The sequence below is a fragment of the Solanum lycopersicum genome, chromosome 1 (genome assembly GCF_036512215.1).
Source record: "Solanum lycopersicum chromosome 1, SLM_r2.1".
In the NCBI taxonomy this organism is placed as follows: Eukaryota; Viridiplantae; Streptophyta; class Magnoliopsida; order Solanales; family Solanaceae; genus Solanum; species Solanum lycopersicum.
The window spans coordinates 655,193-682,876 of NC_090800.1; the positions used below are offsets into that span (position 1 = coordinate 655,193).

General features: G+C 31.3%; 4 protein-coding genes across 5 annotated transcripts; 2 read left to right on the forward strand and 2 right to left on the reverse strand.

Annotated features, from left to right (window-relative positions):
• Window positions 1-5,345: 5,345 nt before the first annotated feature.
• On the forward strand, window positions 5,346-10,402 carry LOC101251912 (plant UBX domain-containing protein 2). The gene is made up of 3 exons (XM_004228589.5): window positions 5,346-6,796; window positions 8,347-8,625; window positions 9,900-10,402. The coding sequence occupies exons 1-3, from the start codon at window positions 5,960-5,962 to the stop codon at window positions 10,152-10,154; spliced, it is 1,371 nt and encodes a 456-aa protein (XP_004228637.2). The 5' UTR covers window positions 5,346-5,959; the 3' UTR covers window positions 10,155-10,402.
• A 5,145-nt stretch (window positions 10,403-15,547) lies between these two features.
• LOC100191114 (jasmonate ZIM-domain protein 3) lies at window positions 15,548-19,278 on the forward strand. Of its 2 annotated transcripts, none has more exons than XM_010319438.4 (7): window positions 15,548-16,077; window positions 17,090-17,232; window positions 17,594-17,778; window positions 17,988-18,078; window positions 18,223-18,556; window positions 18,705-18,762; window positions 18,877-19,278. In XM_010319438.4, the coding sequence occupies exons 1-7, from the start codon at window positions 15,993-15,995 to the stop codon at window positions 18,995-18,997; spliced, it is 1,017 nt and encodes a 338-aa protein (XP_010317740.1). In that variant the 5' UTR covers window positions 15,548-15,992; the 3' UTR covers window positions 18,998-19,278. The 2 variants fall into 2 exon arrangements, with proteins under 2 accessions (XP_010317740.1, NP_001234373.1); NM_001247444.1 differs by having other exon boundaries at window positions 15,993-16,077; window positions 17,690-17,778; window positions 18,877-18,997.
• A 2,269-nt stretch (window positions 19,279-21,547) lies between these two features.
• LOC101254415 (F-box protein SKIP28) lies at window positions 21,548-24,376 on the reverse strand. Its single transcript, XM_004228686.5, has 3 exons — window positions 23,871-24,376; window positions 22,636-23,006; window positions 21,548-21,923 (listed from the first exon to the last, which is right to left on the reverse strand). Exons 1-3 carry the CDS (start codon window positions 24,183-24,185, stop codon window positions 21,686-21,688), a joined length of 924 nt encoding a protein of 307 aa, XP_004228734.2. The 5' UTR covers window positions 24,186-24,376; the 3' UTR covers window positions 21,548-21,685.
• A 408-nt stretch (window positions 24,377-24,784) lies between these two features.
• LOC101251712 (dynein light chain 1, cytoplasmic) lies at window positions 24,785-27,664 on the reverse strand. Its single transcript, XM_004228678.5, has 2 exons — window positions 27,291-27,664; window positions 24,785-25,080 (listed from the first exon to the last, which is right to left on the reverse strand). Exons 1-2 carry the CDS (start codon window positions 27,525-27,527, stop codon window positions 24,925-24,927), a joined length of 393 nt encoding a protein of 130 aa, XP_004228726.1. The 5' UTR covers window positions 27,528-27,664; the 3' UTR covers window positions 24,785-24,924.
• Window positions 27,665-27,684: the final 20 nt, after the last annotated feature.

Here is a 27,684-nt window from a genome sequence, read left to right on the forward strand (position 1 = left end):
TTTTATTGTTATGGTCGAGATTTAGGCTGACTTGTCTTGGTGGAACAAGACGAGTGCCATCACACCCATTTTTGGATCGTGACATAGATATTCATAGTTTATTTCAAGTTCAAACCTCGCATAAATTTTTGACGTGAATCTAAATTTTGATTAATTAGATCTCAAAGGAGTTTAAACATCTAGCGGAAAAAACAAGAGATTTCCAAATTTCCAACTTCCAAGTATATGAAGAAACCGTTATTTCCTTTCTTACTTTACTTCAATATAGATATAACAATAAATTTAGGAGTGAACCCCTTTAAAATAATTAAAATTGTACATTCAAATTAAATTATTATAAGCTACATGCTTTACTGCTGCGAAATTTTAGTTATAAATTTGAGTCAACATTTTAAGGTGACAAAAGGAAAATAGTAATTTTCATAGTAAAGAGAGAGAAAAACAAAACAAAGACACATGTAAGAATTTAATCATTACAACTTAGAACATTGATAGACATTAATTATTGTAATACATAAATCTAAAAACCAGAAGGATCGATTCACGTGAACTCATATATCCCCTTCTTAGTAAATCTAGTTGCCCGCGAACGCGGCAGCCCCTGTAGCCACTGCACCTACTAAAGTAGCTGCAATTTGAGCTATATTAACTTTGTTATTGTAATCCTTTGATGGTGATGAGTCCATAACTATTAATTTATCACTTAGCACACTTGAATACATCAAAGTCCCAAAATTTGAACCACTCCTATCCACTACACAAGTGTTACATGATCTTGGACTTTGAGAATCTAGACTAAGGTTTACTTCACCAACATATTTATCGCGCGACAAACTCCTCTTACAAATCAATTCGATTTTAACATAAATTTTACCTTGTGCTTGTATGATATTGTATTCTGGCACGATGAACGTAAACATCTTGTTCCACTCAGGATTTATGCTTTTCACAAGATCCGGTTCTGTACACTCACTCTTTCCTGCTATTGAAACCTTTGCATAAACTTTCATTTCTCCAAATTTTCGAACATTTATGAGATTACTAGCAGAATGAACCGTAAAACATAAACATCTTGCCTCCATATTATATGAATTTCAACAAGCAAACTTTTGTGTAATTACAAACTGAAGGACCTAAGTCCTAATATATATCAACACTTCAAAATGAGGACCACAAAACCTAGATAGATATTAATGGTATTTTGATTTAATCAAGTAAATGTGGAAAATTAAATTCCACGCGGTCCGTGGATCTATGTTGACTAGTCGATGATTTAAGTAAATAAAAATGTGTTATAGTCTTAATCGCATAAACTCTTAAATAAAATAGTCATACATGATATCAAAACAGGTTGATCAAGTCCTGAATTCAAATTCACAACTAGTCAATATTTATTTTTTCTAATATATTTGACTCAATGAAAGAGAACTAGCTAGATTCATATGCAAGTAAGCTAATAGAATAGTTGCGATGAAACATATAATTAAATAAATAAAAATATTTTTAAATAAAATTATCACATACTTTAATAACGTGTAGTTTTCACGTAATTTAATTGTCCAATGTACTCTCCTTCATGAGCTGTAATAAGGCCCACATGCATAGAGACTTAGGTTGACAAGTATGGCAAATAGTTCTGAAAAGTCTTTTGCATAGTAAAAATTTTAGTAAGAAAAATATCAACATTTTTAATGACTTTAATGAAGATTATTGTTAAAAAACCTTTTTCTAATATAAACAGTGATAATCTTCATTTAATTTGTATACACACAAAAAAATATAGAGTACATAAAATTTATCAAAAAAAAGAGTTCTGATTAATTGAAGGAATGTGTTCTTGTTTGTGTTTGTGGAGCTTTACACTCAACTCTTATCCAAGTTGTTGAGTTACATTTTGTGATTATGTTATTATATCCTGAAAGGTTAAGTCAAGAGAACTATTTCTAAACTGGTGAAAACATTTATTGCAATGAACTTGAATCTCCTTAAAGAGAGCGGAATATCCGCACTTCAGCTAGAAGAAATTTTTATTTTCTTAAATTTTAAATTCAGTTGTAATTTTGTTATTTTGTAATTTTTCACTAACACAGTTAAAATACATTCACAAATGTAGAACCATCAGGTCATGATAGTTTGACATGAAGCTTTATAAATCAAATAAAAAGAAACTTGTTTGCATTTTTTAAACAATCATCATTAGCACCAGTGCATATATTATAGCACTATTTTGTGATGTCCCTATACTGAAACCATAAATAAGTATTTAACATAAAATAGGTGCTTAATCTACCATAATCTGATTAATTAGTCATTACATTAATTATATTAATTATACATCTCAAGTTGACTTTTGAAATATTTTACAAACAAAAAAAAGGTCAAGACATTATATTTTTTTTATCCTCAACTAAAAACCTTGATGTCAAAAAAATAAAATAAAGATAGACAAAGAATAATTGGCACCTAGATGATCTTCTCTTCCTTGTGCAATAGAGTTTCACACCTTTGATCAATTTTATTTAGCTATCGAGATTTTGACTTGTAGAGTTGGTCCTCTTTTTTATCGAGCCATTGAAGCAGTACGTCGTGCTATAATATCATGGTGTTATGAGAGGACAATTTCAAAGAAATGATAAAATATGGATAAGAATTTTCGCAGATATTCATGTTACCAGGAGTCTTTTCATACCTTAGCTCAGTGTTAACGTCCCTTCAACATTCCTAGTCATCTTATCTCAATGGACTGATTTTCTTATATATTATCCTATTTTTATTTCATGTTTTGATTACACTTTTTTTTAGTCAAGGATCTACGAAAAAATAACATTTTTACCTCAAAAAGGTAAAAATAAGGCATACACACATCCTGTTCTCCCTAAGCCCCACTTATGAAATTATACTGAACACAATAATAAACTGATTATCCTAATTGACCATGATTCGAATTAGAAGTACATTGACTTTCTTGTCCTAGGTGTTTTGGATCACAAAATGGCACAAAACCAATTAACATTTGTGAATCAAAAGCTAGTGTTTTTTGGGGAATACTAAAGAGAAATATGATTTGGTGGACTTGTTGAGATAAGAAGCAATAATGTTATTGAGAAAGGGAACATTTGGAAGTAGCTTTGCTTCCCTTTTGCATAGTAAGTCTTCTAATTCCCTTTTTTTTCTTTGGAAAAAAACTAGTAGTTTTGTATTTCATTTCTTTCTTTTTTTTTTTTAATCTAAGATCATAATTTAAATATCTAGATTAGGAAACTCTATTCAGTCTTATGTCCTACACAAATAAATCAACTTTTATTTTACCAAGAAACACTAAGAATCTCTTTTAGATCAATGAGAAAGTGTATAATATTGTCAATGAAATATTATCTTCTTATATAATTTTGGATGATTCTAATCTCATAAAGTAGTTTTGAAATTAAGTTAGATTCAATGTGCATTTTTTTCACACTGTATTGAGATCAAATTATGGTATTTACACTTAAATGTTCAGAATTAGACGTCAAGTGGTGTAACGTATCCCATATTAAGTAAGAGAATGAGTTATCATCTTTATCATACTAAATCATCTTTCGTTGATGAACTAAATGTTTAAAATTAAATTATATGAAAGTATTTTTTCTTCGAAAATACTGTTATTTATAAATTAAAAAGATCTCGAAGATTTCTACATAACAAACATGCATCAATTTTATTGTTACACCTAGTTGGGTTCGAGTAATATTTCAAGAAAAGACTATTATTGATGTTTTTGACAAAACTATATTGTTAGGTTGTGGAGTCTGATATAACTGTTTATTCTTTGTAACCAAAAATACTCTGATTTATTAATATAAATGTATCCCACCGCCGTAAAAGTTTACTCACGAAGTGTTATCACGAAATATTGAGTTTTCTCTTTCTCTCTCTACATCTCTCATCTCTTTCTCTTGAAAGATCTTGTGTTCTTCATTCATCAAGCGTGAGCTCTTATCGACGGAGTCGTTTGGCACCTCGATGTCGACTCATCACATCCTGGGGTTGAAGAAGGTCCCAAGGGTCGAAAAGCATTGTTGAGAGGAAGATCCTTGGCCCCTCTTCATTCTCTACAGGGTTCCAAACCTAATTCGATCCTAACATATATATGGCGCAACATTACCAAGAATCCTACTAAAAGGCCCTCAATAATTGCATTAGCTAATCAAATAAAAAGGACATGTAATTTTAAATCATAATAATTTTGTAGTTTCTAAAATAATTTAACCCATCTAATTGTAATAGTTTAGAATATAATCTATGTATAATATATACATATTAGTTATTGGCATATTATACCATGATTATATATCAGCTAAATTATTTGTAAAAGTTAAAGATTATGATTTTTTTTTATGTATTATCTGTTTGGTTTACTAAAAACTTCAAATTATAAATTATGCTCCATTTATAAACTGTTAAAGGAAGCTTGACGAAATACGTCGAAGGAATAGGTTCATCAAAACAGGTTGACGAGTTAGAGTTTGAATCATATTAGGACTATACTATTAAATCTTAGTCGACTAGGATAAGATAGCTATATTAATTACATGAGTAGTATTGCATTACAAGTTAAATACATAATCATATGTAAGGATAAAACAAAAAGCTTTTCAGTAAATTCAATAGAAATAGCGACTTATCGAAGATATAAATAAATATGTAAAATATTTTAATATAATCAAATAAAAATCAGCTTAAATATGTCCAAAGTCAATTACTTATAGTATAAGTAAAAGACAAATAAAGTAATTAAGAAATGGAGACGTGCATCCCTCGAAATTTTAATTATATTTTTTGAGCAATTAATTCTTCATATGGAAAATTTCCAAACGAACAATTTAATGATTCTTTTAGTTTGTATTTTATTATATGCTTAATAACAGTATGTATTTCTTGTTAGTGATATTTGTTACGTAAACTTATAAAAATGAAAATTTTGATAATTTTTTTTATGGAGTTTGAAAAAGTTAAATATTAAAGGATTATTAAGTGTATAATGAAGTAATATTTTAAAATAAATATTATGAATAAGATGTATAAAATTTGGAATTTCTATTGTGTTGGAATTATCTTACATGCCATTAAAAAAAGTTATTACATTCTCAATATTTTTTTTGAACTTTGAAATCATTTAATATATATAGAATAAAAAGAGAGATTTGTATTTCAATATTATATTTGAAATTGTATTTATAATATAATTTTTTTTGCTTGAAGTTACTTTATGTCACTTCTTAAATAAATTAAATTAATTCATAAATTATTATTTCAAGATAATTTAGTTTGTATATTATACGACCTTCTAATTATATATTCGCTCTAGCCTCGATCTAATTTTCTTATTGAGATGTCATCTTCATTGGTCAAACAAGAATAGATTTTTATTTTCCTTCTATGGTTTCAAACTTTTGTTCCGAGAACAGATTCGTTCAAAGACACAAACGACAGTTTCAAAAGCAGAAACATAAATAGAAATAAGATCACTATTGACTTGGAAGCAACTTGATTCATCGTGACAAAAACTTCAATTTTCTTGAGACTCGCTTACTTGCTTATGTTATACCTCTTCTTTTACTAATTCCGCCTCAAAATTCCCGTGTTTTATAGAACATTCCATCCAAACACATCTTAATAAAAAAAATACAAGATTAGATTTTTTTTATAAATATAAAAAATAAAAAATTCTTATTTTCCACTTTCTCATTGTTTTTCTTCTTCTTCCCAATTTTCAACTTTCAAGAAAACCTAAGCTTTTTCCTTAGATTTCTCAGTCCTATAAAGAGATCTAAGGAAAAAAAAAATCCCTTTTTTTCACTTTCTTGATATATACAAACACAAATTAAGAAACCCCATATAGATAAAGATTGAATTTTTTTCAAGATTTTGATTTGATTTGATTGATTGATAGCTTTTAGCAAAAGGGTGTTGTTGAAAAATGGGTGATATGAAGGATAAAATGAAGGGGTTCATGAAAAAGGTGTCTTTTTCATCTTCAGGTAAGTTTAAAGGCCAAGGTAGAGTATTGGGTAGTTCTTCATCATCTTCAGGGCCACCCCCAAATCATGTTAATAATTTGTCATCACAAAATTTACCTTCAAAGCCAAATACAAAATCATTGGTTAAAGAAACAAGTGATTCTGATGAAAGAATTGATAATAAATGTGTTAATCATGTTAATAAGAGTGAATTAAAGGATGATTTTGATCCATATGGTGAATTAGTCACTTCTGGTAAGAGGAATCCAAAAGGGTATTCATTAAATGTTTTTGAATGTCCTGTTTGTTGTACTGTTTTTGGTTCTGAAGAAGAGGTTTCAAGTCATATTGATAATTGTTTAGCCTCTGAAGTGAGTGATTTGGGAGTTGAAAATAAAGATGAAGAAGTTAAGAGTGGAGTGGAAGAATGTGTTAGTGTGTATGTTTCAGGAAAGCCATTAGATGGATCAGTGGAGGTTGTTGTAAAGTTGTTAAAGAATATCGGGAAGGAGCCAACGAATGCGAAGTTTAGGAAGATACGGATGGGGAATCCGAAGATAAAGGAGGCTATAGGTGATGTTGTAGGAGGAGTTGAGCTATTGGAATTTGTTGGATTTGAGTTGAAAGAAGAAGGTGGGGAAATTTGGGGTGTGATGGATGTTCCTTCTGAAGAACAACTTGTTAAACTTAAGAATGTAGTTTCGCTTTTGGAACCAAAGAAGGTTGAAGAGTTGGCATCAGCATCCCAAGTTAAGGCCGCGAGTAAACCAGTTGAGCTGAAGAAGATTGATAGACAGGTAGAATTCGTTCGGTCTTTTAGTTTCCATCTGCTCCTCAAAACCTTAGTTTACTAGTGCTTGATGAATGCTTTAACTCTTTCATATGACTGTATATTACTTTTCCTGATGTTTCAGCTATAAAATTAGCTTGGCATTCAATTATTTCTCTTAGTTGAACATGATTTAGCACCTTGGCTTCCCAATAAGTAAATTCCTTTCTCATGAGGATTGATGAATGATGTTGTCATCCTGATATAGCATTTTAGTCCATAACTTCATAAAACATTAAAGACTACTATTGCTTCTGGCCTAGTGTATTTATTAACTAAACCTAATATGTCATGAGAGAATGCGGATTGATGCTTAATCTAGAATAACACTATTATTCGGTAAGTTGGTGGAGTAACAATCTTTTTATATGCCCTCTTACAAATTCAGAAACAACTTGTCTATCTCTACGAGGGGTAAGGTGTGCGTACACCGACTCTCCCTAGACCCCACTTGTGGGATTACACTGGGTTTGTTGTTTTTTTCTTATATATTCCTTCTGCGGTGAACTATTGGATTCGTTGACTTCATAATTTTTTATACTTCTTTTCATAAATTAACACTCATGATACTTGTTCCTCTGAGACACAGATAGCCGAACGTGTATGCAAGAGATGTAACAATAACAATATGTTTATTAGTTGTATCATTTCGTGTTAACCTGTATTTGCTTTAGAAAGGGACCCGAGCATCTATCTGGGGCTTTTCATTGTCGGCCCTTCTCGTGGTTATCTGGATTTAGGAAGGAGAGCTTATTGATTGGTTGTGCGGAAGACTGACATACGTTTGGTCTGAATTATTCTTCAGTGAGAACAGTAATTAAATGACAATCATAAGGTTCTTTTGAAGGTGAATTCAGTATAGGAGTGTAGCTAAAAATATTGCTTCTATGTGTATTGACCTGACCGATCAGTTTGGTTTGTTCTCATATGTCGTAGTTTCTTACATGCAAAGAAATCCGTAGGCAGAAAGAAATTAAACATTTGTTGAAGTAGCTGTTTTAAGCATATGATTCTTTCGTTTAGATTGGCAACGACAACATAAAATCACTCATTTCTTGTTTCTGTGCGCTGAAAAGCTTTAATCCTGTGCAATTACTTTGGTCAGGCTTCTTTACTAGAGATAGTACTCTACCAAATGAATTGATGAACCTTCTTTTTTAATAACACCATTACCAGTATCTCAGCATGTCAGGTACCACCTGTTGTGTCAGTATGTTTTATGTAACGATCAAACGTTGTGAATTTTGCTTTATAATTAACTCGTTGGGTTATGTCTATTCTTCCGAGAAATGGAATGATTTAGTTGCCTCTATAGACTTTTACAAGTTAGTGTCATGGTGAATAATACCAAACATTATTATCTATTTTGATGAGTACGGGGTCAGGCTTGATTTTGGGAAGTTATATCAACACTTTCTATACTCTTGAAACAGCATTCTAATATCCTATTCATATGACATTTTGTTCAGCAATCGCGCTATTTTCTACCTCTGACATTCTTATTTCTTTACTCAACAGATTAAAGTGTTCTTTTCTGTTCCGGAGAGCGTTGCAGCAAAAATTGTGCTACCTGACTCATTCTTTAACCTCACACATGAGGAATTGAGAAGAGAGGCAGAGATGAAGAGGAAGAAACTAGAGGAGTCGAAATTATTGATTCCTAAATCTTTTCGGGAAAAACAGGCAAAAGCTGCAAGAAAGAAGTACAACAGATCCATTATCCGAATTCAGTTTCCAGATGGAGTATTGCTTCAAGGTGTCTTTCTACCTTCTGAGCCAACTAGTGCTCTTTATGAGGTTTGTTCTTTGCCTTTTATGGTTGGTTACTAAATTCAAATTGGGGATTCTTTTCAAAGGAACTTACGTTAGATTCAAAAGTAAAGCTTCATTTATTTCCAGCATACTAAGCATAGAATACAATAACTTTGCGAGAGCAATAATAGATTCTTCACTGCCCCCCGCCCCATGGCCCGATATGTCTTAGCTCCTTCAATGGTTGGCTCCTAATTTAAGTCCTGTACCTTTTGCGCCCTCCCTCTCTCACACACTTAATCTATTATTGCCTTCACTCTGTTGAGTATGTCGAAGGATTGTGGCTTATCATTAGACATGTACCAAGAAGAAGGAGACATAAATAATCTTTGAGTTCTCAAAAATATCCGATACACGGTATAATAGCATTACTAAAGGCTTGAAAAATACAAGATAGGGGTGTTGGGCGTCGATTCAGTTTAATTCTGATTGCAACATACTCTCTTGCAATAACATGTAAATAGGAGATAAAAAGTGGTGAGTAATTTTACATATCAGAAAGAAAAGGTAGGATGGGGCACCGGGGATGAGTAAACCCGTACAAGGAAGTTCTCTGGTTGCATTACAGCATACCATTTGTGTAGTTTAGATTTGGATTTGCATTAATCAACTAAAACAGAAATTCCCTTTTTCATATCTCCGTGTGAAAAAAAAGAAGTTAAAATGTCGAATAAGCTAGATATAATTTGTGAAAGAATAGTCACCCACAGCCCGACCCCGACCCCGACATGCTTGGGACTAAGGCATAGTTGTTGTTATTGTAATAGGCACTCATAACAATACGAGGACAAACTCTAATTCTAAACCTGATGTTATTAGGAAACAAGAACAACAACCTTACCCAACTGCCAAAGAAGAAATGTAGAATAGTTAATATTACATTTTGTTTAGACTAAATCTACGGAGTATCTGCTATGTTGCTTGAACTCTCCAAAATGTTGTTGAACCCATGTTGCATCCTCCAAAAAATGAACTACTTTTGGAGGATCTAACACGCACCGATCAACATTTTTAAGGAGTCCCACCACCATACCTGTTTTAAGTATATAGGACACATGGATAGTCCTAAGTTAACATATAAGTGAAACTTTTATGTTGTTTAAGTTACCCTTTTGTTTTCGGAGTAAATTTCCAGATTTATTTTGCTATCTATTGTTCCTTGTGATGATTCATTGGTAATTTCGTGTCTGTATATGTATACGCATGTGATTTTATAGATTTTTCTTTCTCATTTTTTGTTCCTTCTATTGTTTTTCTAGTTTGTGAGCTCGGCGTTAAAGGAACCAAGCTTAGAGTTTGATTTGTTACATCCAGTGCTTGTCAAGAGGCGGGTGATACCCCATTTTCCAGCTACCGGGGAGAGGGCTATAACACTTGAAGAGGAGGATTTGATTCCTTCAGCTCTACTCAAATTTAAACCTATAGAAACAGATTCCGTTGTTTTTACAGGTCTTTGCAATGAACTTCTTGAAATCAGCGAGCCACTCGAGACTGGATCAGCTTCTTCCTCGTAAGCCTCTGGCTCGCTCTGTGGACGTCATAGTTACATCGGAGACCACTAATTCATGAATTTTTCTATTTTGTTTACCCTTTTTCTGCATATTCTGGTTTTGTGGAAATGATAGGCTAACTGTACAGTCCTGTTGCATTAATACAACAGTTTTGTCATAAAAAGTTTGGTTTGAAATTAATTGAATATATTTGAGAAGTTGATAATTTGATTGATGAAATACAAGACAAATCTATTTTGTAGGTGTTGAAATATGTCCAATATGAGAAACATCTATTTTTATTTTATCTTCTTAGTCTAATATTATTAATTGATAGTAGCGTCTTTTAGTTGGGAACAAGTTATTCCTATACAGATAATAGAGCTCGATCGATTGAGACAGGGCAGATACGAACGATGGAAGGGGTTTGTGGACTGATTCCGACCCTTCACCAACTTATCACATAACTATGGTAGAAAGGTGGGATGAAAAATTTAAGGACTACTTAATACCTCCAACCAAACATATGATTAAAACAATCTTGCATTTTATTTTGAGATTATTCTATGTTATATCTCACATCAAACGACTCGTTAAACTGCACCACTACTTGCTATTTTATTTGTTCACTTCTTTTGAGTTGAGAGTCTCTCGAAAATAACCTCTCTATCCTATAAAGATAAGAGTAAGGTGGTTTGCATATATATAAATTTTCACATAACTTCGTGGCCGAGGGGCTAAGGGTGTGGATATATAAGGACGGAGACTAGGAGGTAAATATAAATCGTATCGAGGATGAAAATGATATAAATTCTCACATAACTTAGACACGTATTACGAATTATAAAGACAATTTGATAGAACACATGGGAACTTTGTGTTTTTTATACCAATTGCATTATAGCCATAGACAAATGATAAAGATATACAGACACTTGAATAAAAATCAATTCTTTAAATGAAATGTCATATTCAAAGCTAGATTTTCAAGATTTTGGTAATATTTTTATTATTGTTTTACAGTTACAATATGGATAGTTAAATTCGTCAAAAGTAAAGAATAATTAAAAAAGAACTTTATTTTCAAGAGTACACTTTTAAATGGATTATAGTATATTTATGTAAGTTTTCTTTATTATTTACCAAAAACAAATGCATATTTATTAGTCTTCCTTAGAAGTGTATAATAGTGACCTTGTTATTGTTTTCGAACTTTATTTATAGAATTTCACAAGTGTAGTATTAAATTTTTTAAAAAAAATTAGTCTAAAATAATAATATTTCTTTTATCACTCATTCCTAATCATTCATAAAAAAAATTTCAAAAAGATAATATATTTAACTTGAGTCTTGATCAAGTCGGAGATATGAGAGTAAGGTATTTTGTGCAGCATCAGGCAAAGCATAAAACATAATACAGTAATAGAAAATATATTTTTAAAATATATATATATATTTGATATTTTGCACTTTTTATTAAAATGAACATGTATGTCACATGAAATAATAAAAGCTTCACCATTAATTGTAGGCATATTTCTCTAAATTGATTTGAGGCCTTCTATGCAACACGATGTGATGATGGATACTTTAGAGGGGACCAATATAAATTTTAATGGCGCACGTAAGATTTTATTTGAAATCGAATAAATTATGTATATATTTTTTTATTATTATATTTAAAAAATATTAGTCTTTATATTATCATCTTTGTTTGATTTGATCTTTTCTAGATATGGGGCAATATATGGAAAAAAGTGTTACACTTTTTCTTGAAAAAATTGAGGAAAGGGACTAAGAGATGGATCAATATCAAATTTATTAATATAGTGAAATTTGTTAATTTATACATAAAAGTTTTGTTTTAAATTATTAATTTGAAATTTGTTGGAAAATATTTATCATTGAAAATACTACTAGTGACTTAAATAAGGAGCTAAGGCACAAAAAGGGGATCGGATAATTTGTTTTATCGAAAAATTAGATGTATATATAAATATCAATTTTTTTTTTGATAAGTATAATAAATTAGAATGTGTGTTTTTACGTCTGAAAACTTACAATTTAATATTCGAAACTTACACCCTAAGTTTTATAACATACACTATATATTTACGTTTTTCATTTATATTGATATTTGTACTTTGCATAAAAAATCACTATTGATATTTGTACTTTGCATAAAAATTAACATGCATGTCACATGGAATAATAAAAGCTTCAAAATTATTTTTTTAGGTATATTTAGTTTGTCTAGATCCATTTGGGGGCTTCAATGTAACACCATGTGGTGATGGATACTTTAGGGGGACCAATTGATAAATACATAAATTATTATTATTATATATATTAATAGTCAAAGTAACACGTAAAATATCAGAAATAATTAAATTTTAATATGAGTATCAAAATATCGAATGAAGAATAAAAATATGTAAAATCCATATATAAGTAATAGGCAGCATAAGGAAAGAAGAATAGCATCTTCTTCTTTCTTTTTCTTTTTTTTTTCAAATAAAATAGCATGAGGAGAAAACAAGAATAAATTACTGATCGACAAATTAAGTAGAAAATGAAAGTTCATATAGTTAATTAACTGAGTTATTAAGATTTTCAAAAATACTACGATCTATATCTATGAATTAATCAATAATACAGAAAATACATATCTACCTATTTGAAATTTATTGAAAAATATAAAAGATAAAAATAATAATAAGTTGTGCTTGAATATACTCTATCTATAAATTTAATGAATATCTATTAAAACTAGCTATGTGATTGTCCTCGTGTTAAGTTAGGTGAGAATTATTGAAATACTTTTATGTTATATGTTATGCAAAAATTAAATTTGTTTTTTAGATGATTTCTTAATTTTTATACTCCCCAGTCATAATTAAATGGAAGGAATAATAAAGTTGATAAATTAAAATAATCAATTCATTTTTATAAAGAAATAGACATGCGGCACCTAAATTATGAATTTCAACTTTATAATTTTTAAAATTTACAATTGATTTATATTTAATGAATTTCTTATTATAAATATATTATTTGACCAATAAAAAATGTTATTCATTTATCAAGAAAATGACTTTAGCTAAAAGGATTCAAAAATTTTAAATTAAAATAAAAAATCTATAAATAGTTAAATGTTGTCTCGCTTTCCTGCATATTAGGCTTGTAGTTTGGTGCCCTAAGACATGTTTCTCCTTTAATATCAATAGTATCAACAATTTTGCGTAGTTTCCTATCGTGTTATTTTTTTTTATACTTTTATACTTTTTTTGTAGCGTGAAAGAACAAATATATTCTTAAACTATTGTAAATGGTATGCAGATACCTTTCGTCATTCTTTTGGGACATTGATGCCCCTAACGTCAAAAAACTAGAACATATATACCCTTTACACTAACGAACATGCACGTGCATAATTTTATCCTCCGATCGACATTTATCAATTATTGGATGGACGAATAAGATTGTGTCACGTGTCTCTATACAGTCTTCTATTAGAGTGAATGACATATGTGCTCTAGTTTTTTTTATGACGGAGGCATCAATATCTCAAAAATATGATAAATGGTATCTGCACACCATTTACAATAGTTCAAAGTATATTTATGCTTTTTTTCCTTTATTGCATAGTCTATATTAAATATGTTATTAATTTCTTACTACAAATTCGACTTAATTTATATCTGAGCTTCTACCTCCGCTCCCTAAATTTAGAATTGTTGTTGTATTAATGTTTGACCAAACACGTGAAGGAATAATTAATTAGTTAGGCATAACTAATTAATTTTTTTCACAAAATTGCGTGTAAAGCTCAACTTTTATACCACCAAACGCCACGTTCTTATTTTAAAATATTTAATTTTAATAATGCAAATCATTTATTTAATGAAGTTAAGTTAAAGTAACAGGTGATATAACATGGTGTCACCCAATTTCAAACCAAAAAAAAAATTAATATTTTTTAATTTAAAAAAAATAGACACAAAAATTAGGTAAAGCAATAAATGCATAGGTTGATATGTGTTCATGGTTATGTAATTAAATGCGGATTAAAATTTATTTGTATCAGGTATTTTAATTAATTATTATTAAGTAAATTTTATGAAGTAAATATATATGTATGTTGATAAAAAAAATCATTTTTCTTTAATTAATGTATACATTAGATAAGATAATCTCAATCGTGATTTATCTTATTTCGCGTATCAAATAATTAACATTTTGATATATATTTTATATATTTTTCTTTCAAGATTAACCTTTTTTTAAAATTTATGTTTAAAAAATAAAGAATAGTTTAAAAAAAGTCTCAACTTTTTTGGGACAAAATTGGACTTATTTTTCGTTCATATTTACGACTTTACCACTTATCCTCTTATTAAATTCGCACGTGCTTTCATATCAACAAATTTGGTCTGTGGGACCATGACACATCACAAGGGCCCCACATGTTCCTAATTGTTATCCACACACAATATCTCGAGTATATTCGACTTCATTTTTCGAGAAATTACGTTGTGTAAATAGGTTAAATTTTAGTTTCATATTTGTATATATTAATAACGACACCTCTTGACACAATATGAGGAGTTATTAATATAATGGTTGAGGTTTTAAAATCATTAAAAAGTTAGCTAGTTAGGAGTTTGTACCTGATTCAAAGTTTTTACTTGTACTAACTGATCCAACTAATAAGACGCTTTCATTATTCAAAAATAGGATGACAATGTTTAGTCAATACTCGATAAGCTCGTTTTAATCTTAGATTTGATTCATTAAAATCCCCCTGAAGTATCATTACGTGGCCACTTGGATAGAAGGATAAGGTGTATAGTGAAGATAATTTCTGAACTAGCTTAAAAAAAAATCATAGATTGATTTTCTGAACTTAACACGTATCTAATAGTCGAACATTTTAACTTATAAATGATCGTCTAAATACTTTCAAAAATTTTGACATGTTAACGTCGATGATCTACGAGATTCTTATAGGGACACATGTCTATCTCTAATTCGACGAAAGCACGTGCTTGTGGTACCACATACAAGTGGATGGAAAATGATACATATTTGTTAACATGTGTTTATCTAAATGTTCGCACGTGGTACCTTACCGGTACAACCGGTTATTTACCGGTTCTATAGGTAAGCTGTCCCCACCCCCACCCACCACCCACCCCAACGCCCAACCCCACCCCACCCTATTTTATTAGCATCACATGAAAAACTATTCCATTATGAAATGTCAAGAATACCCTTGGTTATTTTCGTCGTTACGAAGTTGGGATGTCAATGGTACGATTCGATTGTTAATTTTAAAAAGTTATTTCATACTTAATTTGTCTTAAATTATTTGACGTGTTTTCTTTTTATGCGCCTCTTAAAATTAAAATAATTCTGAAGAGTTTTTGATTAATTAATTTATTCTTATATATATCTTATGATATAATTTCTCGTTATTGAATATTTATTTTATCCAATTTTATTACTTTATATTTTATTATTTTTTAATTAAAATTTTGACTCCGCTACTATTAGTTGAAGTGCTTACCCCCTTACCCCCTACCCCCGCCCCCCATAAAACCAAAAGGAAAAAAACGTTGATTAAGCCACTAATAATAAATAAAAAGCTATCAACTTCTCTATTTTGCCTCTATTTGCTGCTGTTAGAAGCATTTTGTACTATAAACTATTTCTCTTTCATTCCTTTCTCACTTTTCTTTGCTTTTGGGTTTCTGGTTTATTTTTTCTCTTCTAGTTTTGTTTTGGTTTGATCTGCTTCGTGGGGTTCTTTATATTCTCTTGAAATCTTGAATTTTGGGTGTTTCTTGAAAATTCAAAGAGATGGAGAGGGACTTTATGGGATTGAATATCAAAGATTCTTTACTTGTAGTCAAGGATGAACCTGTTGAAAGCTCAAAAGACTCTGGTTTGTTTTTCTTTGAAACCAAAATTGACAAATTTTTGGTTTTGTTGTGATTTGTGAGCATAAAAACCTGACCTTTAGTTGTTTTTTAGGTTCATTTATGAGTTTGGTAAAAAGGGTTGCTTTTGAATTTTCAGCTAATAAAGTATATAATTTGATTTGTTGAGTTCTTTAAATGCATGTGTGTTCTTTAATTTGTTAGCTAAATTGAGTAATTCTTTTGTTGTGTTGCTTGGGTGAATTGGTTTTCCTGTTTAAGATGCAACTTTTTTTGGCTAGGTTTCTAGTTGCTAAAAAGAACTATTTTTTTTACTTTCTGGTTTAGTAATTTGTTTGAGTTGAGGGTCTGTCGAAAACAGTATTTCTACCTCGAAGGTGGTGTAAGTTAAGGTGTGCGTATACTCTACCCTCCCTAGACATCGATCATGGGATTACAGTAGGTATGTTGATTGATTGATTTTGATTTTAGTAAATTGCTTGAGTGGAGAGTCTTTTGGAAACTGTAAAGGCAAGGTAAGGTATGCATACACTTTATTATGCTCCTTAAGACCCCACGAGTGGGATTACACCGCATATGTTGATTGATTGATTTTGATTTATAGTACTTTGTTAAGTTTTTTAGTAGTTTGATGTATGAAGCTTATGAATAAAGATCCTTTTGGTAGTTCGTGTTTCCTTCGTTGAATCTAAAAGAAGAAACTCTTAGTTATCGTTGGTTGAATTGGACATAACGAAAGATTTCCTTTTGTAGTATTAAGTTATGAGTTCATAGCAATTTGGATTGATTGTAGGCTTGTTCAGGGAGCCAAGATTTGAAGTTTATAGATTCTAAATTCTAGGATAACAACATCCGGTGTTAGCAACTGTGTTCGGAATTTAATTTTTGTACATATGTAGTTGATTTCCTAATAGAACTACGGGGTTCAGCCGAATCCATACAAAACTTTATAGTTCTGTCCATGTTTTTTGTTATTGTTTGTATGTATAAAGTTAAAATGATTCTCGATTGCTTCAGGGTTTCGCTGGCCAATGTCGAGCAAGGTTGGTGTACCTCATTTCATGTCCTTGAACTCTGCTCAAGATGAGAACACCTTCAAAGCTCTATCTGCCACAGATGGAGTCGATGCTGGTCTCAAACGTCAGCCTGGTGAACTCCAGGTTTGTCTTGTCCCTTTAACTAAACGAAGTTGGTTTAGATATATTTATATAGGATCCCTGCGACGTACAAATGAGAGCACTCAAATTTCCATGTTTTTTAGTCAAGCAATTTGTTATTAATGCTTTGCTGAAGTTTTAGCTCAATATACAGGAGCACTTGTCAATTATCTCGACTTCTTGTGTCATTCATTTGCGAAATTATACTCCGAAAATAAATTTTCAACAATCTCCTGTTTTTATTGTCTATGGATTCCTTTCGAAATGAATGACACTTCTTTTAAATTTATTTGGGAAGAAAAAATAGATCGTCGTGGTTGACAAGGAAATTTTTTTTTGCTTGACACATTCTAATCTGCAACAGAATGTGCATGCAATGCATCTTCCATATGATGTTAAGATGCTTCCATTTAACATGAACAACCCCTCCTACAAGACTCATTTTGGTGGTATTGGCCAGATGAAGCAAGTTCTTGGTGGAATTCCTGTTACAGCTCCTCATTCAATGCTTCCATCGCGTGGCTCTGTGGCTGGAACAACCGAACCTTGGTAAGTTCACCATTTTGTGCACACAAAACTGCGTAGATTGTGTTAGAGGAGTCGTATTTGGTAGGTATAATGGCACATCAATATGCAGTTAATACCAATGATGACTGTTATGCAGTTGGTTGACACACGATTAATTGTAAAACATAAAATATATATGACAACTTGGCTAAGAAAGCAACTTTGTCGGAAATTCCGTACATCTTTTGCAGGTTTAATTCCAAGGGTTCTGCAGCACCTGCTCAACTGACCATCTTCTATGGTGGGATGGTCAATGTCTTCGAGGATATCTCCCCTGAGAAGGTACCCGCTCTTTCTCGCTCTTGCATGCACACAAACTGATATAAAGAGAGGCTATCATTAATCCAGAAAGAGAAAAAAAAAAATGCAATAAGCTAAGAAGTTTCCCTAAGGTTTGTTTATCTTTGCGTGGCATGTGTTACTCAGGCACAGGCTATTATGTTTTTGGCTGGACATGGCTGTGCTCCACCTAATGTGGTGCAGCCAAGGTTTCAACTTCAGGCATCTGCATCGAAACCTGCTGCTGCAGATGGTGTTTGTGTGAACCAAACCCCAAACATGCTGCCTGCCTCGGGTCTTTCTAGCCCTATGTCCGTTTCTTCCCATCCCATTGGTCAATCTGATGGCAGTTCTGGAAACAAAGATGACATGAAGATGTCTAAAACTGCAAACATTTCAGTGACTCCCCATGTCAAATTGGACACTTCAAAGATTGTGACATCACTAGGACCTGTTGGGGCGACTACCATAATGACAGCAGGTATGGCGTGCCGGAGTGGAAACTCAGAACATACTTGTAACATAAAAGCTTGCAATAACTAATTATGTTGCTCCGAAATGGAAGTAACTACTTCCAATGCAACTCATCTCCAACCTTCGCTGCTTCTAATCATTTACATTTTCTGCAGCGGTTCCACAAGCTAGGAAAGCATCTTTGGCTCGTTTTCTGGAGAAGCGCAAGGAAAGGTAAACTATTACCATTTCTTGTTTTATCGCTTTGTTTTTGTTATGCTTTATTAGATACTCGCAAGCACAATGCAAGAAAGTATTGAGATTTAAGTACGGATTCATATTTTGTAGGGTGATGAACTTAGCACCATATGGCCTCAGCAAGAAATCGCCTGAGTGCTCCACCCCCGAGTCTAATGGAGTTGGTTTCTCTGCAACTTCCACTCCTCTGTTAGCCGGTAAGGAGACCTAGCTATGATATCTGAAGACTGCTCAACGCCGTAAATCAGTGAAGCATTATCTATTTTATTTCAGCAAGTTAAAATCTGTGTAGCTATCAAGTTTTGTTTCTTGTCAACTTTTGTTTAGCTCTAGCTAGACATCTTAGTATCCAATTGGTTTGGTCTTTTCTTTTTTCTGTAACTTGATGGAATTTATCCCATCCAAATAACTTCTTCAATTTGTAACTATTTATTTTGTTACATTGTGTTTCACAAGTATATATATATATATATTAATGTTATTTAGTCATAACATGCTTCCTTATATCTCGATCATCGTATTGTTCTGCTACTATCTGTTGTTTTTGCCTAATTCTTTTTGAATTGCTTTTTACTGTTTCTCTGAGTCGAGGATCTATCAAAAACAATCTATCTGCCACTGAGGTACATTTGAGGTCGTGTACACTATCCTCTCCAAATCCTTTGGGGTTTAAGGAACTACAAATGAAAAACGAGCGGAGTTTAAGAGCAACAGTAAAATTGTCTTTATCAAATAACTAGGGATATGTAGCTCAATGAACTGAACCAACAAAAGAAACTACGTTTTATCTTCTACTTTTGTTGAACCACTAACTTAAAAGGTTTGTTGGAACCAACCAACACCACAACATTGCGCTCAGGTCAAAGCCGAAGAATCATTTATTTAAAGATGAACTAATTATTTTTAAGCTCTATCGAACCAGACATTAAATATCATTTGTTATATGTAAATACTTGGAATGATCTTAAATAAATAAGATTCCTTCCAATAAATAAATTGAATGAGACAATAAATCATATTGAATATTTTATTTGTGGGTCAAAAAATCTTTTTTCTTTTTGGAACAAACATGTTTAAGATTTTAAAAATTGGATACTTTTTTTTTGGTGGAGGGAGATAAAGGAGTTTGATTTAATGTCACTATCTAACAAGTTGTCAATACATAGCTTTCACGTGCAAAAGGGTCTAAATCATTAAATATAAATATTAAAAATCACAATAAAAACTCAAGATTATTTATTTCGGAATTAATTATAAAATAGTTAATTAATTTCGGTATATATTTTGTATTAAAATAAATAAATCTCCTTATATCTTCCATGTCGAGAGTCGAAAGGTAGGGCAAACAAGATATTAAATTATAAGATGAAAATCAAACTTTTACTAATAAAATGAAAATTTAATTAATCTTAATTTACCTCGCATTGAAATATTCTTATATATCTCGTTTCGGTAATTAAATGAACCATAAATGCTCAAGATAGAAACGACCAACTCTGAGTGGATGTCCTTTTACATCATACATTTTTATATATTCTTTTTAATTATTATATGGTAGTGGTTAATTTCAAAAATCCTTTTTTATATTCTTTTCCCTTTATTAGTATACAAAATTTAACACGTTTTTAAAATTTCATTTTTATGGGGTCCAATTGTTTGGTAATTGCTTGCAAGTTGAGATTTTCTTGTCTGTCAATAATTGACCCAAGAATATTTTTTATTTGGGTGTCACTATTTCAAATTTAAGTGAAAAATAAAAGGTTATCTTTATCCAAAAATAAATAATTTTTTAATATATTTTTTGGTGTTGATCGGTGAGTAAACATAAAATATTATCTTAAAAATATTTATGTAAATTCAATGGAGCTATACAAACTTACTATTTCCTTCGTTCACTTTTACATGTCTATTTTTACTTGTTCGATTTCTGAAAAACAAAAAAGACAATATATTATTAAATATAGTCATCTCTCATTATATATTTTAAAATATTAAATTTATTATACTCCAAGATTGATATAATAAATTTGTAATTTTTTTGTTATTTTATAAAATGTGTCAAGTTAATATTAAACAAATAAAAATAGAGTAAGTGAATACAAAATATTGAATTCATGAGCTTGTTGCTATGTTCAAACGTTGAATTTGTCAACAAAAAATATGTGTTTATTACTGTGTTGGAGGGAAGTAATTAGAAGTTTTATTATAACAAATCACACAAAAAGAAGGTATTTTAAAAAGAGTCGATGATTAAAAATACGTTCGTATTATTAATTTTTGTGAGTTGTATATCTCAATTATTTATTGTTTATTTGACCTACTAAACGAACCACTATTTTCTTTATATAAAAACACATCTCGATGCTGAGTTGACCAAATATGTACTTTGAGTTGACAACAAACACATTTAGGCCAACTCAACAACAAGGTGTATTTTATGTCAAATAAAGTGATAGTTTAGTGTAAGTAAATAAAATAATAAATAATTGATTTATGGTTTTTTTTTTTTTGTATTAAAACACACTTTGGTATTGAGTTGGTCAAGTATTTATTCTCAATCGACAACAAGGGTGTATAGACAACTCAGCATCAAGCTGTGTTTTAATTCAAAGGATATAATAATTTAAATAGGTAAATAGAACAATTAAACTTGCAAAACGGGAGATAATGAAAACAACCACATCATCATATAAATTGAAACGAAGAAAATATTAACGAGAGATAAATCAACACCACAAGTTACTAATTCAGCACAAATCGATAGCTTTAACCCAAACTCTGTATTTCTATTAAGATATCCACCTAATATGTATGAATCTTGAACTCGAACACTAATTACCATCATATTCTAATATTCAGAATTCGTAAACTTAATATTCAAGAATTCATTTCAAAACCACTAATGTGAACTTTGTGTTGCATGAAAACTACACTCACTACACAAGAACCCTAAAGAAGAGCCAACATGTTGTTGATAAGCATGTTGGTTGCAATATGCCTTGTTACAAAAATTACATTTTGGAAGATGAAGCCAACAATTTAAGCACAATATGTCTACACAAGCTGCTTCACCTAATTCTTCATCTTTAGTGCATACACCACATTCTTCACATCTTGGGACACAAAGGAAGCAACCTCTACATTAACGAGTGGTAAAATTAGCTCATGAAGTATGATTCATGCGGTTCGTCTAAGTTTGAAAGGGTAAATACATTATTCATTTATTAACTCGGCTTATTTTGACTTGTTCGGTATAGTCCATTTAACACTGGTCGAGTTTGACCTATGAGAATTAAATATATAATCATAATAATAAAAAAGTTTTAATTAGATAATTAAATAAATTACAAAGGAAAACAAATAAAGAAAAAGTTAAAACATTATAAGAGTTGGAACATATTGAGCTATGGTCCATTATTCAGCCCATTTTTACCTAGTCCATCGCAGCCCAAAGTAAGGTCAATAAACCATTTGTTTATTAATTCATTCCGTTTAATCCATCCATTTGATACTTTAAAAGATAGTCAATTTTCATACTCATAAATAAAATATAGCAATTTATCGAATCCACGATATTCTCATGGATTTTGAACTTAAAAAAGGTGAAATTCCATTATCATTGTATCCTAGACGAAATCCAAGACACTATAATGAAGTTTCACTTTTTCATTTTTAAGTTAGATCCAAATCAATGATAACATGTCAGACTTTTTACTTGTTTAAGTTCGAAATCCATAACATCATCATCATGGTATTTTCACATCGAAAGTAATTACTTTTAAAATATAAACTATTTTTTCAAAAATCGAATTCAAAAAGTAACTAGCTCATACAATTTTTTAACCATACCTGCACTCTATAAGAAGTTGCTTTTGTTGTTGTTGTTGTTGCTGCATTCTCCGTTTACAAGAATCTCTTGGACAATCAAAAACTTCTCTTATTTCACCACATTTCGGACATATATCTACGTCGATTGAAGGCTGAGATTCTTGTTTGAACGCGTATAATTCGTGTCTCATGTGGTAGTAATTCTTCGTTATTTGATTCATTTGCATTTGATTTATTCCCATTAGATAACAAAGTGTTTGAAAATCTTCTATTTTCACATTGTAGATGCCAGAAATAGCTAAGTTTTTTAGCTTATGGTTTGGTTTGGTGAGTAATTTTATTGCACCAATGACTCCCTCAATGGTTAAGCTAGTGCACCCTTGTAAATATAGCTGGAAAAAAAAAGATTTAATCAAAGTTTCGATCGAAATGAACTTTACATCGTACGAATTCAGATTAGTCGAGAAGTATAACGTTTGATAGGGAGGGCTTTTATATATAATAATATTTAAATTAGTCAAAGTTTCAAAACAGATAAATTCATGGTTCATATATTAGGTAAGAATAATAAATTTAATGGAGTTCATGAATTTATCTAGGCTAGTTTATTGGTTGATAGGTGAAAAGATTTTTAGTTTCGAAGTTAGTTGGAAAGGGAAATGCAAAGAGAAATTATATGGAAATGATCGAATTTTTGGATATCACGAAAAAAATATGAGGTGCTTGAAAATGGCTAAAATCATGATTTGGGAGAATAAAGTATAAAAGATCCATACGAAGCTTTAAGCACAAAACACAAATAGAACATAGAGGAATTTTTTAAAAAAATTACAATAAAAAGAAATATAATTATTCAGTTATCTCCTTCAAATTAGTACGCATTAGAGCCTTAATGAGGATACTGAAGCACCAGTTAAGTGATCAGATGAAGCGCTCAACATATTTTACATTTTGCTTCAGAGGTTAACCATGCCTATGACAATACTATGCGAAACGATTGAATTCAAATTACTTGAGGCCCAAAAGTACCAGACACCAAGCGGAAACTATGGATAGATAGGATTCAGAATTTTATCTCGACAAATTTAATCTTATACAACATTTAATATTAAATTCATTATATCTTTAAAATTATACTTTCAAATATTTTTAAAAAAAATATCACCACAAATTGAAAAAAATTATAAGGATTCCACCAACCAACCATATCTTATCCATTAATAATCACATCATTTCATATATATACCATAACATACCTTGTTGATAAAAGGATTACTAGCAATAACTTGTAGAAGCCCTTCATCTGTTATCTTATAGCAATTTCTCAGAGCAACAACATTCAATCTACCCTTTGCCTTGGACATTATTTTCACCAAAAATTCATCAGAAAATCGAGTATTTATCGGTTTTTCAACGACGATATTCAACCATGGGAGTATATCATGTTTTAGAGCATCTCTAAATGACTTGCAAACTTGAGACATTGATAAAAGTTCAAATAAAGGGAGATAAGGCAAGATCAAGAACATAGCTTCATGTGGTGCACTTAATTGTGAAGAAGTTTGTGTCATTTTTGTGTTATAATATGATAAAAAAATTGTGTTAATTTTGATGATGAAGAAGCAATAGTTGTGTGTTGATGAATTTTGCTAAAATGGGAAAAGGGGAAAAAAATTTGGATGGATATTTTTTTGTCATGTATATCAATTGATGAAATTGTATATGAGAGGAAAATGAGAAAAATGGTCCATTAAGTTTGTGTAGATTTAAAGTAGTCCTTTAAATATATATTCTTGAGCACTTTTGATTTTCATTGAATATTTTAACAAGATTTGAGGAGAATCGTGAAAACAAAGTCTAACGAAAAACATCATAATATAAAAGAACTACATTTGACATCGAAAATAGCAAAAGTTGCACCTGACTCTAAAAATAGAAGAAACTATAAAAATTAGCTTGCGTACACCTTGATTAATTCACGAGTACTTACAAATTTTTTTTCCTTAGTACGAATACATGATAATTTTACCTACCAAAGCTTATACCAATGGAAAGAAATTACATGACATTTTTTTGCCTCCTCTACAATTTAAACGTTCATTTTTCATAGTCTATTCTAATTTCATTGATTGCTGGATCACACCACTTAACTAGTTAAAAATAGTAAATCTTTAAGGACAATTTCAATTGTGGCATGGAAAAATATTTGTTGATGGTACAATCCAACATAAAAATAAACAAAAACCTCTCATAAATTATTTTTTTCTCTCCAGAAATTACAAAGTAGAAATTAAATCAAGAAGTATATTGTCAATGATTTAAAGGTTCAACAGCAGTCCTAAATAGAAGAACATAAACCTTATCAATTGAGAAGTACAAAAAACCTCCTATGGAATGTGTCACATATGAACCAAAGCTAGTTCCCACAATACAATGCCAAGCTGGTCCATATGTTGAGTCAAATTCCTGAAAAAGTTTAGGGCAAAAAATGTGAATTTTGATTATTATTATTATTGTAACGGAAAAAGATCGAAAATATGTTGATAGAAATGAAGCAAAAAGAGTAAGATACTCATTGCATCGTCCTATAGAAGTGAGGTCTGAGAAGAATAGAGTGTAAGCAGACCTTTTTCCCTAGGTAGATAGGTTATTTCCGATTCTTGGCATTGATAGAAATGAAGAAGCCTAGAAGATAATGACCATCCCTCGGTTGCCTTGTATGACCTAAATCATTCCGATATCCCTCATGGTCCTTGTCTTTTTTTTTTCTATTCCAACCTAGCTCCGCGGCTTAGGTTGCTTTGTTGGGATAGAATCAACACTTACCTTATGCTGACTATGGTTGTGCACGTAGAATACATTACTACTCCATTTATAGCTTAATGGACAAAAGAAAATGAACCTTGACGTCTGAGTTCGTATAAAAAGACAACAGCTCGTTCCTCAACAAATGTAGGACATTCTAACGCTCCCACATGCATAGGATTGGAACAATATGACATGGGACTTTCAACATTGGGTAAACTAAGAACATGGACGAATTTGCTCTGATGCCATGTAAAGATAATGGATTTTAGGCATAACTCAACTCAAAAAGCTAGTTCATGAGGTGAGTACTGTCCAAGGCCATATATAGAGACCACAACTCACATCTCTAGTTTATTATGCATGATTCTCGTTAAACATATCTGCACTCGAGGAAGTGCACTTTGACGTACATGTAAAAAGGAATGGTCACCTTTGGTCTTTTCCTTAGTGTGTATCCATCTAGTTTCTAGGTGGTTTATTAGCCAATGTTCTACTACTGGAATTTCAGTGTTTCTGGAGTCCATTCTTATATCATTGCTTGCATAGATAAACAAGTTCTAAATCCTCCGCGGATGATAAGTATAGAGCTGTTTCCTATACCGTAGCTAAGATATCTTAAATTTAGCCAATGTTCAGTTTGCTCTTTGCTGACATTTCTAAGAGTGCTTACTTTGTTGTCGTTTTATGCTTTTAACGTGACAAGACATCTATTGCAGCATCTATCCAAATTAAGAGTGTATTAAGTCGTGTACACTTTCTTTAATGACCAAGACATCCGTCTGGAGCTAGCCCTTAGGACCAACCGCAGCCTTTGTACTTCTCCACTTAAATGCCAGACTTAGTTTGCTTGGCGCAGCGCTTGAACCTGTAACCTAAGTCACAAGTCCCTCAACCTTTACGAATTGAGCTGACTGGGGGCAGGTCATTTACACTAGTCTATCACGTATTCATGTTATTGAATATCGTACTACTACAATTTTTCCAAATAAAGCTTGTTAACAGATGGACATAAGCTCTGCAGATCACCAAGGCAATAGGAAATCATTTCAACGCTGAGCACTCATTCGTTGTTGCACATATCCTATACAACATCACAGTGAATGATCTATGAAGAAGTTTAGAGGGGACGATACGTTAGCACTGCCATTGTCATCTTGAGCATAAGCCAAGATGACAACGAGTATCCCTTAATCCCAAACAAGTTGAGTCGGCTATATGAATCCTCACTAACCATACTTATTCCATTTAAGCTATCTCATGTCATTCTATCAAACTACTAAAATTATTAACCACATCACAGAAATTTTAACTCAAACATGATCTTATCAAATTCATAGAATTCCCTACACACATAAAAACTATCAAAATGCAAACACACATTCAACAGAACTAAGCAAATCAAACAAAATCAATAGCAATTCAAGAAAACCATAAACCTCACAATTGGGTAGCATAAACAAGAAGGTAGAGTGTACACAAATCTTACGAGAGTCTGTTGAGGACCGTCGGATCAAGTACAACAAGCAAATCAAAACAGTAACAACAACAAAATAGTGCAATAACCAAAACACGTAAACTAAGACAATAGCATCAAGAGATTACCTCTTGCACACTTGAAGACATCATTTTGCAGAGAAAACAAGAAACATAAGAACAACCTGAATTTACCACCCACCCCCCCAACCACCACACACACACACAACAATCAAAATGCTAACTTTAATCACACACTCAACAGAACTTAGCAAATCAAAAAACCCCACAATGCAAAAACTCCAAGAAAACCATAAACTTCACAACTGAGCAGCATAAACCAGAAACAACACCCCAATATCACACAAATACTACTCAAGTAGAAAAAATAGTACCTTTTTAAGAGCCAAAGCAAGTCTTTTACTGTCCACCTTCCCACAAGCCATAGTAGCATCAAGATTGTTTCTTGCACACTTAAAGGCATGATTTTGCAAAGCAAATGACATATCTGAAGCTCTCACACAAACATTCAAACCCTCATTTTGCTGTTTCTCCTCAACTGATTTCTTCTTCAAAATCAAACTATTCAAGAACTTACTCCTTCTCTCTAACTCTTCCTCTGCTTTCTCCATCCCCCCTTTCCCACCCCTAACTCATCATCATTCCCTCCTCTTTCAATCAAACAAAAAAAGTTTCTCTTTTTTTCAAGAAAAAAGTTAAAAGAAAAAGAAGGGGTTGGACAAGAAAGTGAAAAAATTGTACCTATTGTTTTGCCTTTTTGGTTTTTGG

What these genes read in the sequence shown, in the direction of transcription:
- LOC101254415 (XM_004228686.5), bottom strand. Translation starts at nt 24,185, where the DNA reads ATGACACAAACTTCTTCACAATTAAGTGCACCACATGAAGCTATGTTC. An exon ending in GTAATCCTTTTATCAACAAG is followed by an intron (nt 23,007 to 23,870) that starts GTATGTTATGGT and finishes TTTTTTTTCCAG; the next exon opens with CTATATTTACAAGGGTGCAC. An exon ending in CAACTTCTTATAGAGTGCAG is followed by an intron (nt 21,924 to 22,635) that starts GTATGGTTAAAA and finishes TCGTTAATGTAG; the next exon opens with AGGTTGCTTCCTTTGTGTCC.
- LOC101251912 (XM_004228589.5), top strand. Translation starts at nt 5,960, where the DNA reads ATGGGTGATATGAAGGATAAAATGAAGGGGTTCATGAAAAAGGTGTCT. An exon ending in TGAAGAAGATTGATAGACAG is followed by an intron (nt 6,797 to 8,346) that starts GTAGAATTCGTT and finishes TTTACTCAACAG; the next exon opens with ATTAAAGTGTTCTTTTCTGT. An exon ending in CAACTAGTGCTCTTTATGAG is followed by an intron (nt 8,626 to 9,899) that starts GTTTGTTCTTTG and finishes TTGTTTTTCTAG; the next exon opens with TTTGTGAGCTCGGCGTTAAA.
- LOC101251712 (XM_004228678.5), bottom strand. Translation starts at nt 27,527, where the DNA reads ATGGAGAAAGCAGAGGAAGAGTTAGAGAGAAGGAGTAAGTTCTTGAAT. An exon ending in TTGCTTTGGCTCTTAAAAAG is followed by an intron (nt 25,081 to 27,290) that starts GTACTATTTTTT and finishes AAACTTTTTCAG; the next exon opens with GAATTTGACTCAACATATGG.
- LOC100191114 (XM_010319438.4), top strand. Translation starts at nt 15,993, where the DNA reads ATGGAGAGGGACTTTATGGGATTGAATATCAAAGATTCTTTACTTGTA. An exon ending in GCTGGAACAACCGAACCTTG is followed by an intron (nt 17,779 to 17,987) that starts GTAAGTTCACCA and finishes CATCTTTTGCAG; the next exon opens with GTTTAATTCCAAGGGTTCTG. An exon ending in GACTACCATAATGACAGCAG is followed by an intron (nt 18,557 to 18,704) that starts GTATGGCGTGCC and finishes CATTTTCTGCAG; the next exon opens with CGGTTCCACAAGCTAGGAAA.